Below are 13,918 nucleotides of genomic sequence, written 5' to 3'. Positions count from 1 at the left end.
TTTCACCCATGCAACCTTCATGAAGCTCAACACTAGATTTCCTTCTTATCAAAAACAATTCATAATACTTAAATATAGCTCAGAACAACTCAACAGCTGTACTCAGCAGTCCTAAAACACATTCGTAACATCTAAAGCACAATCTTTTTTTCAGGAGGGGTTTATTTGGCAAAATCTACTCCAAAGTACAGTCCTTCATGTATCCATGGTACTTGATATCAACATTCAGTAGTTTAAACAAGTTAATTGCCTCAATCTTCCTACAACATACATTATCTTTTAGGAGAATTATACTCTTATTAATATACTAAGGCTAAACTGTATCTTAACAATGTGGGGTAAACAGTTTGACCCAGAAAACCTGAGACATTAACTACAATTTGTGGCTCATTTAAATAGCAGCCATCCGAATGCAAACAGTATATTAGTAATACATGATAAAATATATATGACAGAAATTCTAGTTATTTTCATGGTTTGTAGTTTATTCCATTACAGGCAGGGCAGTGAGGGGGGAGGGGGATTAAATACATTCTTATCGTGGGGCAGGAAAGGAGGGGAAGCAAACCAGGTAAACATGGACAAGACATAGTTGAATTATTATTCTTTCAATATAGACCAATTTGTAAATCTGCCAATAGTTTGAATAAATAACTTTCAGATTAAGTCAATACTGATATCTTTTAATATATTCATTATTTTCATATTGTTATATAGTGGTTTTCTGCGTGACTCTATTGGAATTCATCTTTTTTTCTTTACATCTGCATACATAATTACACATAGAACATGGTGCTGTACACATCATGGTAGAAAGTATTATAGTGCTTTCTTTCAGCAGTGTTTTAGTGTATGACCGGCTGCAAGCAGAGTTACCGAAAGTAGGAAATTGCTAGCCCAACCTTGGTGTATCTTGTGAGAGTCTACTGGGACTGGCAGCATGACTTGAGTAGTGTCAGACTGTAAACTGGCTGGAACTGTCTGCTGTGAGTAATCACAGCAAGTCTTAATCCAAATAGAGAGACTGTGCAGATTACTATGGTGACTCCAGGCTTGACGGTGGCGCTGCACCAGAGGTCACCCGTGAGCAGGCTGTCACTCTGCAGCATGTCTCACCGACCATGAAACATTTGTAAAAAGAGCATATTGTCACCATGCCATGGCAGGATGTCAAATACCTTTCAACTCGGACAGAAAAAAAAAAATCTGAAATATAGAACTCCTTACATTTGAGGAAAGTCTAAAAAGTTCCCCACACTGTCCCTAAAAAACTGAGATAAAAACCACTAACATCAAACCAATCTGTTGCAAGAGCAATAAGGATAATAATACCATCAAATATAGCAATAAAAGTGATAACAACATTAACGGTAATAAATAATGCAAATTGTGAACACAGTGGCATGGAAGATTGTATGCCACATACAGTATTTAGAATTGGCATACGTGACGTTTGAGCCCATTCATTCATTCAGTCCATCGAGGATGTTTGAGATGAACCACATTAAAGGGAAGCAAACGCCTTGACGTCCAAGATGACACCTTGAGAACAAGAGAGATGAAATCCTGGGACATTTTTAGAATACACAGTTTGGTCCTGTCTGGTGACCCAGGCGTTTCAAAAGCCATATATTATCATTTCTGAACATGTTTCGATCTTATTTACTGTGACTCAATGACAAGACATTTCTATACCAGCCATGCTACGATGAAATGCATAAAGTATGCTTACTCTGACCCGGGCACATTGTTAAGAGCTCTCCAAAGAGAACGGTACAGTAGGTATGAGACTAGGACGACTATTAGCAAGTTATTATTATCATTGGTTCAAACCCAAGGTACAAAGGTTGTGTTTTCCAAATGAAAGCCATGGCAGTGTTTTAAGGTCAGGGTAGCATTTTTTCCGTGGTGTTGCTGTGTAACAGTTTACACGGGAACCAACAGAATGGGAAGGAGATAATGAACTTAGCTCGTGTTTAAATAAAGCAATATCCATATACATATACAAAACTACATCTCATAAATACATTTGGCATACAATGTATTACATTTTTTGGCAAATATTTTGGGGGTAAATTGAGCAATATGTGTGCAAGAGTGTCCAAATGTCAATCTAAGTGGTTTCTTGACATTTTCTCTTTAAAAATAAAGACAAAAACAAAAACCTTCATGCACTATAAAGAGTAACCAAAAGACTCAAAAACATCCATAGGTGTCTGTAATAACTTTGTCACAATCACTACATTTTTAAGACACATGAATTCTCACCAATGTAACATACTTGCTCTCTTTCTCAAAGTCAATTATTTGTGGACCTGAGGAACATTTCATAATGTCTTCTCACTTCTATTGATTGATGAATATGTCCATCTTCACATTCCTGATTTGAAAAAATAAAATGAAAGAAAAGCTGGACAAGATTTCCGGAGCTGCTGAGGGTGCAGGAAGTTGTACAAGGACACCAACCCAGATGATGTGCCTATGCTAACCTCTTCTACAGTGTTAGTTTTTGAATCCCTGCTCAGTAAAGTATTCTCCCTTTGATTTTGTTAAGTTGGGGAACAGATGTCATGCTGACGCGTCCCTACGTGGGTGAGACGACATTGTTTTGGAATGCCATTGTGAAGCTACAGTTATTTATATTCACCCGAAAGCAGTACGGCCCCCTGGCATGCAGAGAGAGGTATCTTTTTTTCTTAGTCATTGCAATAGTGTGAAAATGCTATAAACAGCGTTCACCGGGGACACCTGAAGAATGGAAATAGTTTGTATGTTGGTCCGTCAAGTTCTGTCATTGGATTTCTGATGAGTGGCTGCATTCCGTCGCATGCATGTACTGTGATATGTTTTACATTTTAAATGACTGCACCTGTCAATCTAGAGCAAAGGACACTGGAGTCTCGGGAGCACACTACACCATAGATGATAGTGTGTTCTCTTCAGGACAGTGGCAAGGGCTAGAGGTTCGTATGGAGTGCATGGCCGGCAGGGCGCCCTCGCCGGGGGAAAGGTCGTTGAGCTCCTCAGACGACGAGAGAGGGAAAGAGGGGGACAAAGAGATGCCTGAAGAGGGGTCAGCAGATCCAGCAAAAGTGCGTGGGGGCTTGGGGACTAGGTTAGGCTCCAGTGTTGCTCTGGCCAGAAGTTGTTTGTCATCCAACGGCTGTCCATCTACCAGACACTCTCCCTGTCCAAAAGAGCCCCGGCCTGACTCGGACTCCCCGTCAGACAGCTCCAGAGGTGGTGAACTGCTGCCGTCCAGTCTGAATAAAGAGTCTAAGTACTGGGCGAACTCCAGCACTGCCTGGCTGGGGTTTCCATTGGATAGTTGGGGTGGAGGAGTAGAAGCTGCCCGTCTGGTCTCTGCACTTAACTGTTTCTCTGCTGTCTCCAGCTCCCAGTCTTCATTATCTCTATCTCTAGAACCAATCTGTGGGCTGAGGGGAGCGATAGGAGTGCTCCCTGGGCTGTAGACACCAGGCATCTGTTGGTGATCCCCATCAGGAAGAATTTTTCGGTTGACGCTCTGATTTAGCAGAGCTGGGGAATGGTTTCCACTGTAGTGAGATGTGGCAGGAGACAGCTGCATGGATCTGGATTCCAGTGGGGTAAAGAAGGGCCCAACCTCACCCAGGTGCTCTGGCGTTTCCGGGCAGAGGCAGTCAGCAGCCAGTAGTTCAGTGCGAGAGCTGAGAGACGGGTTCTCCTCAGGGATCGGGGCATCCAAAGGGAACGGGAGGCTACTCAGCAGTGGCGAACCCCTTAGCGCAGCCGAGGAGCGCCGAGAATCCAGACTATAGAGGGATTCGGCGTCTGAGAGACTCTCCATGACAGCCAGCGGTGCTTTGCGGTCCCTCAGCTCCACTGCCAGGCGCTCCCGTGTTCCACGCAGCACTACAGGCACTGGAGGAGGAGGGCACTCAGAGAAACCATCCAGAGATATTTCAGACTGGGCACACGAACTAGAGGAGAGGAGAAGAAGGGGTTGGAGAGTGGAGGAAGGGAGAAGGGGTCCAAAATACAAGACAGACATGAAAAACGGGTCAAAACAACTTACGGAGGGTTAAAGAAGAGAAAAGCGGGAAGGTGTTAGTATGTAAATCATATCTAGATTCTATAGACTAGGTGGACACCAGCAACACATTACATAGATGGAAGGAAGAGGAGAGAAAAGGAGAGACTGGGAGGCCAGGAGTGTATCCTCGTGCTCTTGTATTTAGTGTCTAATACAGGAGAGAAAACATCCCAATTCAACCATTATTAGGAGGAGTTCACACCGACTTTGGACAGGGGCTAAACCAGAGGGGGCGAGGTGGGAACTGAATACTACCATACGTTGCAACTGCTCTGTGGTCAGACAGCGTGCATGCGTGCATGAGAAAAGGGAGCACATTATGCAGAATTAGTATTAGCATGCATTGCTTACCGTAACAATGTTTTTTGTCTTGTTTTTTTAAAAACCAAAAGGAACAGACAGAGACGATGATTTTGAGAAAAACAATAAAGTAGCAGTTAGTAGCAGTAGTATTGTTTAGTATCGGCTAGAAAGTTGAATTAAAATCAGACATATCCCCATGATTATCCCTACAGTTTAGGAAGAGGTTTTGAAGAGGCTGCATTATATATCAAGTTAGAGGGGAAACTCAATATAGAGAGGATCAAACTAACTGTTTTATATATATATATATATATGTTTTTTAATGCTCCAACACACCCACAGCGGTGCCTGGTGTACTAACCGAACACTGCTGTTCCTGCGGTGATGGGTTGTAGGCATCGGCTGCTGAGTTGTTGATGTATCCACGAACATGCTCTCTGGGTTCAAGTCCACTTCTGTGGGGCTCACCATGATCTTGGCTGCTGACAGCAAAGCGGTTTTGCCTTTGTTGTAGTTCTCCAGCACCTGTCACAAGCACAAAGGTGTACAGACACGTGACTTGACCGATAAAGGCACGGTGAGAGCAAGAGAGGAGGGAGGATGTGCATTGAGATATGAGTTCACATGAACAGAATAATAACTACATCAAGTAGAAATGACTTAACTGCTGGAGTAAAACAAGACATTCAAACGATTTAGCTTGCTTGCTTAGTTTTGAAGACCAAAAAATGTTTTTTTCTATGCTATTCTCCAAAAAAAAAACTGGATGCAGAGGAATCTCAAATGTCTGACAGAATTAAGATATATATATATTTTTTTAAATCTTTAAAAAAAAAACGCATTGCTTCTTGGTCAACAGGTGGGATAATAAAAAAAAAAAATAGGTTTAGATAAATTCTTAGATTGATGTATAATCGTCTGGCCATTAATAGTACACACACACACACACACACACACACACACACACACACACACACACACACACACACACACACACACACACACACACACACACACACACACACACACACACACACACACACACACACACACACACACACACACACACACACACACACACACACACACACACACACACACACACACACTTCAACCCCAGATTATTATAGTGTTTAAAAAAAAAGGCACAGTGTAGTCCAGATAAATGTAAGAGTAGTCCAATAGTGAGCCACCACCTACTCCATCTGACAATAAACACCCACAATGGAGTCATGATGCCCGAGCAAGAACTATGCAAGACCTACAATATGATAAATAGATGGTAAAACATTAGATAACTGTGTAAGCAACTCTGACAACATACAAGAAACACTCTGTCCCACAAAATGTTAACGGTGTTGCGTTAATAATAGTTAAAAATGTGAGGAGAACAAACACTAACAGCAAATCACATCAGCACACGATTACATGTATTTGGTTTACTTTAATGAGTTTAAACACTTGGTGGAAGCACATCATGATATGAAAACAAGTAGAGCAGTGAGACGACATGAAAACACACAAAAACAACAACAACATACAATTCATGCGACAATGGAAGATAAAATGGCAACAGATACTGAAAACCAGAGGGACAGAAGCCCTTTAAGTTAAAAATGCCATTAAAACAAACATGTTTATGATGTTTGGGTTATGCAGATGTATCACACAAAACATGAAGACGTTACATGGGTGAGTGTGTCCGATGATACATGAGGACAAGATTTCTGTGAGTGATAAAACTGCAGCAAATATTTGGCACCAACAATATCAAAATATCACCTGCACTTGTAGCCACAATGACTAAACAAAGCATGAGACTGCAGATTGAGTACCCAGAGACAGAAATCTATACTTAAAAGTTCATCCTTGGAGTTTTCCATTATTCAATAATGTACTGCAACCCCTACAGCCATAGACTCACATGACATGTATAATTTATGAAAGCACATTTTGACTTGGCAATATAAAATGCGTGGTGGAGAACATTAAAATATAATTCCAGTAATCAGCCCTCCACCGTAACAAGTTAGTAATAAGAGAAAATTATGAATTTGCTAAGATTCGTTGAGCATCAATTTAGCAGCAGAGCAGTGGAGACGAGCCGAATTCTCCATATTGAATCATTTGTCCCCCCTTGTTACTCCATCTGCTGCTGATGAGTAATTGACAATTTCTTGAAGGGATTATTGAGGAAAGGCTAAATGTGTGCTTTCAAAAGGCAAAAAGGGAGGAGAAGAGAAGAGCTGCAGCTACTGAAAAACCCGGCCAAGAAGGAAGAAAGAGCAGTTAATGTGGAAGAAATTAGGTTACCATGGAAACTTTGTGCATACAAAGAAAACTTGTTAGCTTGAGAAACGGCGTTAGCAGGTTCATACCACAGCACTTCAGCAAATGTACGGTAGCTGTGAGAGGAATGGAAGAGAATGAAGGGTTGATTTAAGGAAAGCTGGAAGGTGAATGTCATTAACAAGAGAAAGAGTGCAGGTGGGTTTGGACTTATCATGCAGGGTTGTAAGACTCCACATTTTAAAAAGGGATTATTCTTGTACCATTATATGCACCATAGACCAGTGATGTATTCCAGGGGCTACTTAGTGATGACATTTACCTCATCACGGTGTTGTCATGTACACAGATTCCTTGCCTCAACTTGCTTTGTGATGGCATCTGGACCACTTGCCTGGACTTGTGGCACCCAGTCACCAGTTTTTATGTGCAAGTGGAAAGAGCAAAAGGAAGTCTTTGTGCAGCAAGAGAACATGTTCACAGTTTCACTTAACTGTTGTATCAGTTGAGCTGCTTTGCATCAGTCTTTTGTGACTTCTTTTAGTGGAGGAACTGTCAGGCTCTCTCCACCTCATCTATGGTCACTTTTTAAATATTAGTACCTTTTAAGAAGGCCTTTCTTCAAGAAAACCAACACCAAACCCTGAGTTTTAACATCAGGCAAAATGTTTCTCCCGTTACACCTCATGGGCACGACGTCACGTCATGAGTCTGGCCACAGTCACAGTATTAAAAGCAACACTGACCGTTTTAAAATGTTCCACGATAAATTATTCCTTTCACAGATTCGACTAGATTGTTAAATGTGTTTTTGCTGAGAAGCTAATGAGGGCCAAGTCAAATACTGGGAAGTCATTAAGTCTATACAAGAGTATCATAGGGACTGTTCTGCGCTTGTAAACTACAGACTTCATGTTTTTGCGAAGAGCTGTGCGATATTACTATCTTCAGGGGATCATTTTCTATCTGAGCACAGTTAGACTCATCAGATGGGATTTCAGAAACGGGAGCAGCAATCACATCTACGCCAAGGTGAGAATCGGCTGGATCGGATTGGGTTCGTGGTGGAATACATGAATCATCTCCAACTGAGAGGGCTCCTGGGTGAGAGTTGGAAGGACTGTTAGACATTGAACGGATAGACACCGAGCACGGCTCTGAGGCAGAAGTACAGTCTGACAGAGGAGGAGAAGGAGGAACAGACTCGGCATCTGAAAAAGAGGAAGAAGCAACGACAGACAGAGGGACGGAGACATCCTCGGTCCCTGTGAGGGAACCAGTGAAAGACGCATCGGTGTTGGCGGGAAGGGAGGAATCAGAGGGAAGAGGACTAGAGTTAAATTCTGTTTGCGAGGTTATGACCACAGTGGTATTGTTGGTGGGTTGATTGGCTTCCAGTTCTTCCGGTCCTGAGTTTTCCTGCTCAGACACGAGACATAATGGTTCCAGTACCTGCAGAAACACCAGAGGTATCATACTACAGACTAGGCACAGCAGACGTACACACACACACACACAACCGATAACCATCCATCCAGAGACATACTGACACAAGGCTGAGCCACAAAAACAAATGCAAAAAAACAAGTAAAAAACACAAAAAAGTGCACTCCCCACAGTGGATCCGTCCCATGCAAACATACACGTCAATACCCTGTTATCACAACAGATGTTCAATGCCCGTGACGATTACTAATAAAGACCACCATAAAACCAGGAGTGAGCAGCCCCCATGCTTTGAAACTGGAAGAAAAAAAACAAGGTGAGGTGAGTTATACGTTAATGAAGGCTCGCATGCATACATTGACCATAAAGTAAGAATCATTCTTACAAAACCCTCAAAGAGATGTTTTAACTGAACACTTAAGGGGCATACCATTGAAAAGAGCATCACTGGAAACATAATGTTTTTATTCCGTCTTTGCAGTAGTGTGGTTTTTGAAATAAATCACTTCAACGTATTTGACAATTGTCTCTTTGATCGCTGCGATGTTCAATCATGAGATGGGTAGATGTAAAGGCCTAAGAGATAATAAATGTATCACCCATCTGTAAATAAGTTTTCTTTAGTAATCTCAAAGTTCCTGCCAGGCATAGATGCCAGAAAGATTTCACTTCTATTGCTGATAATAACTGAAACCCTCTGTAGAAGAACATTATGCATAACTGTAGAACATTTATAGGGCTGTGTGGCTGGATAACCACTGGATGTTGTAGTTTCTATTTAAGGAGAAAGCAGGGTGAAGTTTTGACCAAACATACAAAGTGGAACCATATTAAATGTCCATCTATGACTCCAAACATTTCCGTTTGGTCATACTACACTAGACGAACCTCTTAGCCTCAGGTGCTGAGTTTCAGATCTCTAGCTTTAGTTAAAAAAATCTAATTTTTGGCATCCCCTTTATGAACAATTGTTAAAAATATTTGTGAATGTATTTTAATCTTTGAAGTTAGAGATGATTCCCACACACACTCATCATCCACCAACTCAGTTATCCAGCGCTGGAAATCATGAGCGACGCTTAAAATTAATTTCACCACCATTTAAACACCCCCTGCCAAATCCATCTGCATGCACTCAGATAAAACAGACCTTGTTGAGACCCTCCATCACCATGTGGGGCATGTGCTCATTAAGCATGGCAGGTGATATGATGACCTCATCGAAGGCCTTGTTGTCCCCCCACAGGGCTGAGTAGGTTGGCTCCTCCTGGCCACAACTGCAGTGAAAGAAAGAGAGTCTGTCAATCACGGTGAAGTACAAAGTGAACACACGTGTTGATTTAGCAACAGCCTGCCTCATTATCCTAGTGGGAGAAGCATAATCCAGGCTGTGACACCACTGAGTGGAATATTTTGTGACAGACTTTGGAAATGAGCTCATTTTAGAAACCAGAAAAGACACACAAGTCTGAGCAAAAAGCTCACTAGCTGCATATGGCAAACTATAAAATAGGACGAAGCGATAAGACGACAAAGACAAACTAACTTTATTTATTTTAACCATTATTAGACATAATGGATATGTTTGGTCATTGTTTGGATAAACTGGCCAAACCACTTCTGCCCCATGGTTTTGCACCAGCTTGCAGAAGGTGGTTAAATATTTCAAGGCTACTTGCTTCTGTCTGATGGCCGGCCAGACACACACACACACACAGCATCACTGCAGTAGCAGTAAACTGCTACAGGCCAGAGATCAGATTGTTGCACCTCCATGGACTTCCTTTGAGTTAATTGGCTTCCAGTGGTGGTTTGAAATGCGACCATCAGTGACCTTTGATTGTGTTATAGAAGCCACAAACACTTCGACCGCACTAGACAGTGTTATCTATCTAAAGATAAACAACAGTTATTACCATCTCACATCACAGAGCACTCTATCTCTTTTAAGATATAGAATGACATCCATCTGTTATTAATGTGTGTTCTGGCCTTCGATAACAGCACAGCTGATGGAGGATGTTTGATACCGGTGTCTAACAGAATCAGAATCATCATTTAATTAACTTTAAACATCATTGATAAAATATTTACATTTCCCCTTTAAATATTTTCCACACAGTACATTAAACAAACTAGGTTTAAAGAAACGTGTATAAGAGATGGGAAGATTATGAAATAAAATATAATATTAAGACAGCACAGCAGCAAGTGCATACAGAGGGGTAGGGGAGCGCCATGTGACAATCTGTAAACACACGCTGTCCCCAGTATGCAATGTACACCTTCTCCCACTGAGCTGCCAGTTCTTTTGTGTCACAGGTGTGAAACAATGTACACTAAAATTGGCTTTGAGATACCTGTGTCCACGCATCAGTTATACAACCACTTCACCATTTGTGCGGTGGAGTTATGTGGTAAAAGTGTATGTTCTATACAAAGACAAGCTTTAAGGGGCAATACCACTCAACTGATGACCGATCTCGCTGCTGGAATCTTACGCAGGTGAAACAGTTACAGTAAAAAAAAAAAAAAAACATTTGGGGGATTTAGTTGCTGTAATCTACAGACAATTTTCTCACTATGACTCTGGAGGATGGTTGTGCACCACATGGATGATCCTGCCAGGAGGGTAGAGGGGGGTGGAGGCTGAAAGGGCAATGCTGAGGTCACTGGGGTGGAGCCACAGGCGACTGCTGGGGGGCGCTGCTGGCTGAGACTGAGGATCATCATCCTCTACTGGAAGCTCTGATTTGGGGATGCATTTGGTGCCTCCCGCAATGATCCTCCACTGTTGCAAAGAAAAATGCGTTTTAGTTACGCAACATGACTTCCGAATCTAAATATATCTTCTGCACATTGTATGCGTTTCTGCAGCAGCCAGGGGTCAACTCAATGAAGCTTGAATTACAGCAGAGATACCGTGCCTGCAGTGTTGTGAGAGGTTGTGTGGAAACCTGCAGTTTATTTTAATCAGCCAGGGAAAAACTTGGAAATAAATGCTGAAGTGTGATGCTACTGCGTTTATGTAGTTGGTTTAGATGGGTGGACATGCAAATATGTTGTCACTCCGATGACTATTTAATCATTCATTAGTATTTGTATAGGAGAGATGTGTTTTTTGTCAATAGTCCATAAAGCATTCCCCCAAATGATGACGTTCTTAACAAGACCAGATAGCCTACTGTATCAGTTTCCTATTTTGTTCTTTTTGATGTTTACATTAGTGCAGCAGGTCTTCTACAGTGTCATGAGATCAACTCACCTTTGGCTTGTTACTTTTCTGCAAGACTTCCAGAAGGTGGCGTCGGAAACCCTCCAGTTGTGACAGGCCGAGCCTACGAGAGACCAGCAGATGTGTCTAATGTGGTAGTACTGGAGCAAAGTAAAGTTAACCACAGTACACGGGACATAGTAGAAGAGATACCTTGGTACCAGGTCTTTTCCTAATACCACCGATGTGACAAACTCTTTGGAGTACTCCATGGCATCCTCACTAGGTAAATAAAAGAAAGAAACCGGTAAACGATGTGAACAGGACATGTGGAAAGAGTTAAGGGTGTGACCTGTGAGGAAACTCACTGAACACATTTCTAGCTCACACTTCAAACAAACATTTGTTTTAAGTTTCTCAGATAATGGAATACGACACACAGTTAACTATTCTACATCAAGTATTTAGGGAAGACTTTGATCTGGCCAAATGCACAAGAAGCCCCACAGATGTGTAGTCACTAATTCTGCTTTCTGGACATCTGGTGGCTTGAAGGCCACAGCATATGATTTAGATCATTATCATACTCAAATCATTCAAACACATGAATTTGTAAGGTTTTATTCCATTGTTTCCTATATTTTGTCACCCGTCTTGTATCTTCTGACCGAAGTCTGACAGATTAACTTCTCTTGACTTCAATAAAAACATCAAAGGTGCACTGCAGCATTTAGTTATCTCTTGGTACAGACTCAACTCAAATATTTATATCAGGTGTGGTATCATGCTGAAGTGATGTGTACTGAACAACAGCTACAGACCCAGGGCTTCAGTAAACAGCTATAACCTGCGACACTGCTCTGGTATGAAACAGTCAAACTTGGGTTAAACATGCGTGGGATTTATACACATTAACATGGGATTTATACATGAAAGTGGCAAACAGGCTTTTACTGACTTCCTGCACGATGCAGTCAAACTGAGCGACTGATCTTCTCTTGAACAGCCTTGTGTACATCCAGTAAACACACACAGATGGACTCACCTAAAAAGGCCACCAGGTGGAGAGTAAGAGTAGCAGTGAAGTGTGGGATACTGAGGTCTCAGTAGGAAGGAGAGGATAGCAGCAGTGCCTGCACCCAGAGAATGGCCGACTATCACCAGCCCGTAGTGCATGGTGCCCTTGTTCTGTGAGAGACGGCCAGAGTCATCACACTCACAACAGCACACTTTTGTAACCACAGTGAAGATAATCACTTCAACAAACTGCCTCAACTGCTATTTGCAGACTGCTTGGTATAGAGTAGGGTCAGTGTACTGTTGCACAGCTAGCGTAGCCTTGAATAAAATACTACAGTTCAGAGTGACAATTAGGGAAAATGTTCATTATTGATTGCCATGATTTATAAAGTATACTGAGTCGTGTACCAAGTCTCTTCCGAAGGCTTGTGACAAGATCATTTCCTGCTCCAGTTTCTTCTTAATGTATTCTGCTGAGTAAACCATCCCCTATGAGTGAAAAGAAAGAGAGACAGAAATATGGACAGGAAGTCTGCGTCATTAATCTCTTGTTAAAATATTCAAAGCAATTGTTCTAGTATTAACAACTCAAAGGACCTTCGGAGTCTGGAATAATGTGCAATGGAGAACAGAAATGCAAAGAGGAAAATCTCATAGGAGACTGTACAGAGGAGTATACTCAGAGAGATTCATGTTTTAAAAAGCCTCTCCTACAATACATTAATACACTGACCTTGTGGCCAAGCCAGGTCCCGTGCTGCTCCTCTACAGGCAAACGTTCAGAATCCCCCGTCAGATCAGTCAAGGCGTCCTGATGCACACAAGACAAATTTAAAAAGAAATCTAAAAAGAGTGGATGAACTGAAACAGGGGGAATTAGACAAAGAAAGTGAAAAGATCACCTTACTAATTAAAGTGCACCTATAAGGCAAAGGAATTAAAAATACCACTCATAATATCCTTTGCAAATTGGAATATTATTAGTTATACTGTATTAACCGTAGCAAGAGCTATAAGTCCACAGAGAATGGTATATGCTCGTATAAAACTCCATACATCATTCTTACTTTAATGTTTCTTTTCGCCATGTAAGGTTTTCCTTTGCTCAACATAAGGCTTTAAGTGGTACCTAGTATGTGTAAATGGTGTTTCTTATCTTGATAATGCATGGCAGAAGTTTGACGTTTGCCCTGAGAGCAACGAGAGCTCAACATTTACTTACTTAGATATATATATATATATATATATATATATATATATATATATATATATATATATATATATATATATATATATATATATATATATATATATATATATATATATATATATATATATATATATATATATATATATATATATATATATATATATATATATATATATATATATATATATATATATATATATATATATATATATATATATATATATATATATATTCAGAAATACCTCGCAAAATGCTTCTTTAATCTTTGTACTCTAATTGTAACGTGTACAGTACAGTACAGTTTCCACTGGCTGGGAGCAAAGCATCAGAGATCAATGGGATGAGAATCATGGCCTTTGTA

The 13,918-nt window shown here is 41.0% G+C and overlaps 1 protein-coding gene across 1 annotated transcript in view; it reads right to left on the bottom strand.

Annotated features, from left to right (window-relative positions):
• Positions 1-477: 477 nt before the first annotated feature.
• Positions 478-13,918, bottom strand: part of dagla (diacylglycerol lipase, alpha) — a 32,834-nt gene continuing 19,393 nt past the window's right edge. Inside the window, exons 12-20 of the mRNA XM_076109928.1 lie at positions 13,081-13,158; positions 12,756-12,836; positions 12,373-12,515; positions 11,541-11,609; positions 11,379-11,451; positions 10,696-10,904; positions 9,264-9,390; positions 4,713-4,903; positions 478-3,962 (exon numbers count right to left, since the gene is read on the bottom strand). Coding sequence (XP_075966043.1) covers positions 2,912-3,962; positions 4,713-4,903; positions 9,264-9,390; positions 10,696-10,904; positions 11,379-11,451; positions 11,541-11,609; positions 12,373-12,515; positions 12,756-12,836; positions 13,081-13,158 — 2,022 coding nt within the window. The 3' untranslated portion in view covers positions 478-2,911. The remainder of the gene's footprint in view (positions 3,963-4,712; positions 4,904-9,263; positions 9,391-10,695; positions 10,905-11,378; positions 11,452-11,540; positions 11,610-12,372; positions 12,516-12,755; positions 12,837-13,080; positions 13,159-13,918) is intronic.

Source organism: Anarhichas minor, unplaced genomic scaffold, assembly GCF_050575085.1.
Source record: "Anarhichas minor isolate MPS153535 unplaced genomic scaffold, ASM5057508v1 ptg000042l, whole genome shotgun sequence".
Taxonomy (NCBI): Eukaryota; Metazoa; Chordata; class Actinopteri; order Perciformes; family Anarhichadidae; genus Anarhichas; species Anarhichas minor.
Note: the sequence above shows the minus strand (reverse complement) of the source record. Positions and strands in the feature narration are given on the sequence as shown.